Source organism: Nomascus leucogenys, chromosome 4 (assembly GCF_006542625.1).
Source record: "Nomascus leucogenys isolate Asia chromosome 4, Asia_NLE_v1, whole genome shotgun sequence".
Classification (NCBI taxonomy): Eukaryota; Metazoa; Chordata; class Mammalia; order Primates; family Hylobatidae; genus Nomascus; species Nomascus leucogenys.
Window position 1 is genome coordinate 75,686,254 of NC_044384.1, and position 8,509 is coordinate 75,694,762.

Genomic DNA, 8,509 nt, shown 5'->3' on the forward strand with positions numbered 1-8,509 from the left:
GGAAAATAGCTTCTAAAATAAACTTTAAATAGCACAGAAAAACAATCCTGTGATTCCAGAATACGTAAAAGAAAAATTTGAAAATAAAAGACATTTTGTCACTCTACCTGACTAAAGTTTATGAGATGTCACAACATCTGAATCCATCGTCAATTCTTTGATTTACAACTTTTCTGTATTAAGAAATGTAAAACCAATGAATAAAGCATTTAATTCAAGGATTTATTTTTAAAACTAAAACTTGTAGACATCAGGAGCAAGGCAATGATTTTTAAAAACACACAGAATTTTAACAAAGAAACAGTTTGACACTTTACAGAAGTCAAGTTTTCAAATGTTTAGCACGCAAAAGAGATAGCACTGCATGTAGATTTTTAATGTGGTGAGTTCATATTTCAAGTCCAAAACATTGTGAAATGAATCTTGATTTTGCCCATGTGTCAAGAAAAAATTTTTATTAGAGTTGTCAATGACAAAGAGATTATCCAATATTAAACTTGTAAATGGATACAGAAAGCTGAAAATCAGTACACAGAAAGTGATAGAAATGTAGTTTATATATGTTATATACATGCACATATTCAAAACTATTGATCTAGAAGAACATGCACAAAACTCGATATTTGTTTTTCTTAAACTGAAAACAAGCTTATTAGAAAAATAAAGAAACAAAAGAAGCAAAATAGCCAAAACTCATTATTTTGAGGGTTTCTATTTTCCATAATACTTTATAATATTTTTCAAATTTTCTCTAACAATATGTGCCATTTTATTATAACTTAATTTTGTTGAAATATTTTATTTCCTAAACTCCAAATTGTAAACTACTGATATTTTTGTTTCCTTTTTAGTTGCTTGTGTGTCTGTAAATTAAATTAACCAAAAGTAATTTGTAAAACACAAGTGAATATCCTTCACAAAAGGCACTGTGCTGGAATGCAAGTCTTCTAATGAGAATAGGCAGCATTGATTATTGTCACCTTAAACACTTTATAACTACTCTCTGATCAAATTTGGAGTTATTATTTATCTTGTGCACTTAAGGAAAGAGAGTTTTAAATTTTAGGTAACATATTCTGGGCTGTATAGCTGAAAATGTAGCATATTTAGAATCTAACTCTTGAAAAACTTTATTTCAAAATAGTACTCCTAAAGACTCTGGTATAATTCTGCCCCATATAATAAATGAAATAACTTCTGAAACTGTTATCATTGTGCCCCAAATCTTTGTTTTCCATAACAGATTTACCTATAGCTGAAGTATGCATAGGAATTTGTAAAATCTAATTTTGAAGGACAACCATATTTTCTTATTTTCCACATCAGTTGCTTTTAAAAACATGTATTTAGACTGTAAATATGACACACATATTATTATTATTATTTATTTATTTATTTTTTTGAGACGGAGTTTCACTCTTGTTGCCCAGGCTGGAGTCCAATGGCACGATCTCAGCTCACTGCAACCTCTGCCTCCCAGATTCAAGCGATTCTCCTACCTCAGCCTCCCAAGTAGCTGGGATTACAGGCATGCACAACCACACCCGGCTTATTTTTTGTATTTTTACTAGAGAGGGCATTTCACCATGGCCAGGCAGGTCTTGAACTTCTGACCTCATGTGATCCGCCCTCCTCGGCCTCCCGGAGTGCTGGGATTATAGGCATGAGCCACCGCGCCCAGCCAACACATATTATGATTTCTAATTGCAATCTGGATTTCTGAAAACATACACTTTGAAATGTTCAAGATCATGTTTAGTCAAGCAAAGGTTAGCACAACAGAAATGCAAACATAAAGGATTCAATTGTTTTTATAGAGAGACCAAGGAAATACCAAATAGAAAAGAAAGAAAAGATGAGTTTAAATGTTCAGCATTCCTGCTGTTTTAATTACCTGGAATCCTGTCTTCTCTGCATGATTCTAATGAGAGCATTTTTCACTTCTTTGTTTCTAAGACTATAAATGAGTGGATTCAGCATGGGAATCACAATAGTATAAAATACAGAAACCACTTGATCCCTTCCCAAAGAATAAGACTTCCTTGGTTTTAAATAAGTAAAAATCAGAGTGCCATAAAAGATGGTGACTCCCAAGAGATGAGAGGCACAAGTAGAGAAAGCTTTCTGCTTTCCTGAAGTGGAATTAATTTTCAGGATGGTAGAAAGAATGGACATATAGGATGCAGATATTGTGATAAGGGACACCATCAGGGTGGAACCAGCTAAAATGTATATCATGATTTCAATGTCATATGTGTCTGTGCAGGACAGAGCTAAAATTGGAGACGTGTCGCAGAAAAAGTGACGAACTACATTTGAGTCGCAGAAATGCAGTCTGCTCATCCAAACCACGTTGACAAAGGAGTTGATAAAGCTAATCACATAGGGCCCAGTGACAAGAGCATGACACAGCCTTTTGGACATAATAACTGGGTAATGTAGAAGACTGCAGATAGCTACATAGCGATCATAGGCCGTTGATGAGAGAAGAAAACATTCAGCAGCTCCCAAGAAGACAAAAAAGAACATCTGCACAAAGCAGCCTGTGAAGGAAATATGGTTGGAAGTCAATAAGTTCGCTAAGGTTTTAGGTGTGATGACAGTTGAGTAACTGAGGTCAATAAATGACAAGTGAGTGAGGAAAAAATACATGGGAGTGTGAAGCTGGAGGTCCAGGCGGATTATCAATATCATCCCCACATTCCCCAGCATAGTAATTAGGTATATCAGGAGAAACAACATAAAGAGGGCCATCTGGACCTCTTCAGAATCTGACACTCCCGTAAGGATGAAGTCAGCCACATTTGTGTTATTTCTTCTACCCATCATGTTCAATTGCTTTAAACTGCTGAGAAATCAAAGTTGATACTTAACAGGAATGACTTCAAAAGGTTTCTGTTTATACAATAACCTAGCATTTAATTCGTTTAGTGTTTCTATAAATTGCTAATACATTTATAGAATGTGACCTAAAAACGGAATTATATTGCCAGTGTAGATAAAAGTGTAAATTAACATTTAGATGTGATATAATAAAATGTAACATATTGCATAATTAGAATGAACCTGACCTTGTTCTGAATGCCTTCCTTTATTAATACATTTAATCCACAAGAAAATACTATACCATAGATGCTGCTATTATCCACATATTTCAGATGAGAAAAAAAGAGTATGGAAGGTTTGAGTAACTTATCCAAAGTAAGAACAATTAAATGTTGACACTGATTCTGCCAACATATGTTGACTTCAGAGAGAAGGCTTATAATACTATACTCCTGTTTATAAATAATTTCAGAAAACTTGAGAAAGAGCTAAACATGTAATAAACAATGAGAGGAAACAGTTTTTAATAGATTATTTACTGCCCCTTTGTTTCTAATATTATTTAATGGTAATTTTAAATAAATTTCACCCTTAAGGATTTTAGTAGGATACATCAAAATTATAGACCATATATAAGTATTAATTTATAAAAATACGATGTTTTAGTAACTTAACCAATCAAAATCAAATTTCTTCCCAAAATTATACGATCAAAATATATACCTTGCTTGTAGACTCTGATTCCATCAACTCTACATTTCTCTTTTTACAAACCCCTACATTAATCAGGGTAAGAACTAAATGATATGTATATGTATATTCTTATGATAAAGTCCTGAATTAATTTCATCCGAAATAAAATCTTCCAATTTTGAGAATAATACTTACCATGTCTGAGCCAAAGTTGGTGAAAAAGCTTTCTTCTCATATTATCTGTCTAGAAATTTGTCAACCTCAATTTTTCTTATAAATAAAATATGAAAAGCATTTAAGGAGATAAAAGTTTATCTGATATAATATTTGTTTTCCTTGAGATAAGTTGTTTTTACATTTTTGTGCATTCATTTTGTTTCATTCTGTGTCAAAAAAACAACCTAGAAATTTCTTTTAGGTCCTGATCAAATGGAAAGATTACCAGGAAGCAGTGTGTCAAAAGAACACTGGAGCCCCTGTGACAATAGGGAGATTATTCTTTACCACTCACTCTGATAACTCCAGAGTATCTCATATATGAGGGGCTGATGATAATGCACCTTTTTGTAGTCCCTGTGGACCAATTACCAATGAAGAATTGCTTGGTATGTTTCCAAGGATAAAGGTGCAAGGAATAAATGCAGCCATGATAGATTTTGAGCAAAGGTTTTCCTTTTTACCTTACAAGCCACATAAATGAAGGAAATTATGGATTGGTCTTTTCTTATGATGTTCTCAATATTTTACTGGGGTGCTGGAGAAGCCATTTCCAGAAAAATACTTAATTACTTTTTGACTGACACCATCAAAGATGGAATAATACATTTTTTCAATTAAAATTTTGTATATTTAAATGTATGATACTATCATAGAAGTAAACATGCTAATTAGAAAAGAATCAGAATATAACAAAATTCAAAAAAGAAAATGAAAATAATTCTAAACTGTTCACATTTTGTAAACAGTATAACTTATACTAATTATTTTCTTTTGTGCACTTAATTCCTATTTGTACATGTATGCATAGGTTGCATAATAGTACTATATATTCAATGTATTTTCATCATTTGATAACCAAAATTTTTTCCAATGCCATGAACTATGTTATATTAACCTTTTATAAACCTTACAATTCTATGGTTCAGGTATTGGCTAGTGCCCTGGGGATTACTTACTAAGTTAACTAAGTGCTTACCAGCTGATAAATAGACATTTTGAAGCATTACCAAAAAAGTGATGCAGGTTATTTATTCTGGTTTTGCAGTGTCACCTAATTCATCTACGTGAAATATTTGTGCAATATGTTTTGCTATTTTCATGTACTTTTTAAATTTTTATGAAATAAAAATGAGAGCAGAAAGACAAAATCAACCCTGAGACTAAACATTTTATAATTAATTTAGTTGCTTAAAACTTACTTCCTCCATATATAATCAGATCAAATTTTTTCTTAAATATGGGTTAAAAGTTAAAATATAAAAATTGAGCTGAAATATTGTACTGAGAACTATTTGCCCAAGATGGGGAAGCAAAGAAAGAGTCGGAAAGAAAACACAGTGTGAATCAGAGTAAAATATTAATGTGATTTTGTGTTGTCATGATAATAAAATCAATTTTCATGTAAATTTGAAAGTGAGTCTAGAAGGAAGCATGCCCATAATCTAGAATTTCAGGAGATAATTTGTTGCTATGTATAAAGCAGCTACTTCTGTATGTATTTATCGTATATTCAATGAGCTTTTGGAAGAGCAATTCTGTTCATCGGAAATTTAGTGATCCTGAGACAGGCTAATGTGGAGATTAGAAAGCCAGAATCACACCCTTTGACAATAGGTATCATTAGAGTTTAAGCCAAATAAGAGGCAAAAAGTGACTTTTTATGTCAAGGCCACCTCAATAGACTTGGTGATTGCAAAGTTGCCATGAACAAGGGATTTTCTTGCTCATGTTTTTTCTAACATTAAAAACTATTTTGTTCAGGTTCATAGTTGTTTATAATGGCAAGAACGTTATTTTACAATTTATTGTATTATGGCAAAAGCCTAATTATGATCAGAGATTTTAAATCTCTCAATTTAAATGATATACAGTGCAATGCTCTAGGTAATTATATTTTATTTTTGTTGTTATTTATTTATTTAGAGACAGAGTCTCGCTTTGTTGCCCAGGCTGGAGTGCAGTTGTGCTATCTTGACTCATTGCAACGTCCACCTCCTGGGCTCAAGCAATCCTCCTGCCTCAGCCTCCCAAGTATCTGGGACTACAGGTGCTCACTACCAGGCTGGGCTTATTTTTTGTAGAGACAGGGTCTCACTAAGTTGCAAAGGCTTGTCCCGAACTCCTGGGCTCAAGTGATGTTCCTGCCTTGGTCTCTCAAAGTTCTGGGATTACAGGTGTGAACCACTGTGCCTGGCCTTAAGTCATTATGTTTTGGGTTTTTTTGCCCTGTATAAAATGCACATTTATTATCTTCTTGACACAGATTGAAGAAGATAAAGTAATTACAAGTTCTTACACATGTCATGGTGATAAAATATTTCTAAAATTGTGAACTGTACAAAATGGTACAGCCTGTCCCTCCCCTATTACCTGAAAACCTAGTTCTAAGAAATTAAACCATGTTACTTATGCCCCTTCTATTCTCTCTCTCTCTTCTGGATTATGTTTACTATTGTTTTCTTTGTCTTTCGTCTTTGACTCAATAAAAAAAATGACCTTTTTTTGATAAATTTTGTTCAAATACTAACTTGCTTATTCATTAGTTATTTTAGTTATTTTTGTGTTTTTATTTTATTTCCTTTACTTTATCAGGTTGCATACTTTTACTAGGTATTGAAAATACCTAGTAAAAGTATTTTCTTATGGTTACCTGTTTAATAATACCAGAATTTAATATTTGCATTATTCATCTGGGTATCACTTTTCACTTATATATAGTGATCTGAATTATTCCTATGGTGGCATATTATGAAAATAGTGTAAAGTTAATATTTTTATTTCTTATTTGACTAAGATTAACCTCAGTTATGCTTAATCATTATTAAAATCTTAATAAAACTATAATTCTAATTTTTTAAAATTTTGACTTAAAATTATTTTTATCTTACAAATATTGATTGATTGATTTTTATTTATTTATTTTTAGAGATGGAGTGTCACTCTATTGCCCAGGCTGAAGTGCAGTGGTATGATCCTGGCTCACTGCAGCCTCTGCCTCTGGGTTCAAGCAATTCTTCTGCTTTAGCCTCCCTAATAGTTAGGACTATAGGTGTGTGCCACCACATCTGGCTAATTTTTATATATTTTTGGTAAAGACTGGTTTTCACAATGTTGGCCAGGCCGGTACTGATGAAACATTTTCAATGGTTATCTTCTAACAACACCTGGGAGAGTTCATTAAATCAGGTTTCAGTCTCTTTTCAAGGAAAGCACCACCTCTCCCACACCACACACATGAACAACCACACACATTTTCTTCCTTTAATGCTGTAGAATTAGCAAAGTTTTTCCATTTGATTTGGAGATGCAAGAATCTCTGTATATACCCAAAATATTCTAGGAATTATGCTACCACTAATGAGACATCTATAGTTAATGATAAATTAAACTCTCCTTTTTTTATAGAATATATATGCCATAAACAGAGCACTTTTCTATGTAATCTAAAATTGTGTTCATACATATATGATCAAGAACTCATCTGTTAGGGGCAAATGACTCCATATTATCAAGAGATTTCTCTATACCGCCTGGTATCTGTTGTTCCATTAGTGATTGCACTGAAATTATTTCAATGTTTTATTTTTCATTGTGGCTAATATTTGCTTTGTTATTTTTATTTTTTGTTTGTTTGTTTAGTTCTGTACTCTTTGATTCCAGGTGATCAGCTGTCATTTAATATTTTTAGCAAAATATAACTGTTCTTATTCTTTCATCTTCCATTTTTCTACTCTCAAGTTGCCAATAGCTGAGAAAACAGAATGTCAAATTATATTGTCAATTTGATTTTTTTTTAGTTTTTAAAAAAATTTTAATTTTTAGTTTTTTATGGTTCCATAGTAAATGTGTATATCTATGGGGTACATGTGATGTTCTGATACAGGCATGCAATGTGAAATAAGCACATCTTGGAGAATGCTTTATCCTTCTTCTAAGCCCTTATCCATAGACTTATCATGTTGGTGCAAAAGTAATGGCGGTTTTTGTGGCCGGGCGTGGTGGCTCACGCCTGTGATCCCAGCACTTTGGGAAGCCGAGGCGGGTGGATCATGAGGTTAGGAGCTCGAGACCATCCTGGCTAACATGGTGAAACCCCGTCTCTACTAAGAATACAAAAAAAAATTAGCCGGGCGTTGTGGCGGGCGCCTGTAGTCCCAGCTACTCCGAAGGCTGAGGCAGGAGAATGGCATGAACCTGGGAGGCTGAGCTTGCAGTGAGCCGAGATTGCATCACTGCACTCCAGACTGGGTGACAGAGCAAGACTCCATCTCAAAAAAAAAAAAAAAAAAAAAAGTAATGGCGTTTTTGCCGTTTGCTTTTTTGTTTGTTTTGTTTTGTTTTGTTATGACGAAAACTGCCATTACTTTTGTACCAGGCTAATACGAAAAATCCAGTTATGTGATATAAGCTGGGCACAGAATGGCAAAAATTGCATATTCTCAATGTAATAATTTTGAACCTGTTTCAGTGTGATAGCATACTCACATATGAATGTTCGGATGCCTCTTATTTCCTTGTACATGTCTATGTCTGAATAATTTATATGCTGAACTGACCTCCAAATACAGTGAGTTAGTGGTCCATGTAATTAAGTAATAATTCAACTTACAAACTGCAAGACTCTAAGTTATCATTTAGTTTGTGTTATGCTTTTTGAGGTTACTACTATTTTCCTAGTTGTTGGCATAATTGAATTCCTGAAGCCATCCACGTTTGTTTTAATTGTAACATACATAAATTTGTCATGGAAAATGTTTTCTATGTATGACTC

At 33.2% G+C, this 8,509-nt stretch overlaps 1 protein-coding gene across 1 annotated transcript; it reads right to left on the reverse strand.

Annotated features, from left to right (window-relative positions):
* Positions 1-1,824: 1,824 nt before the first annotated feature.
* Positions 1,825-2,848, reverse strand: LOC100600205 (olfactory receptor 8H1). Its single transcript, XM_003275281.3, has one exon. The coding sequence runs from the start codon at positions 2,827-2,829 to the stop codon at positions 1,891-1,893; it is 939 nt and encodes a 312-aa protein (XP_003275329.2). The 5' UTR covers positions 2,830-2,848; the 3' UTR covers positions 1,825-1,890.
* Positions 2,849-8,509: the final 5,661 nt, after the last annotated feature.

What these genes read in the sequence shown, in the direction of transcription:
- LOC100600205 (XM_003275281.3), bottom strand. Translation starts at nt 2,829, where the DNA reads ATGATGGGTAGAAGAAATAACACAAATGTGGCTGACTTCATCCTTACG.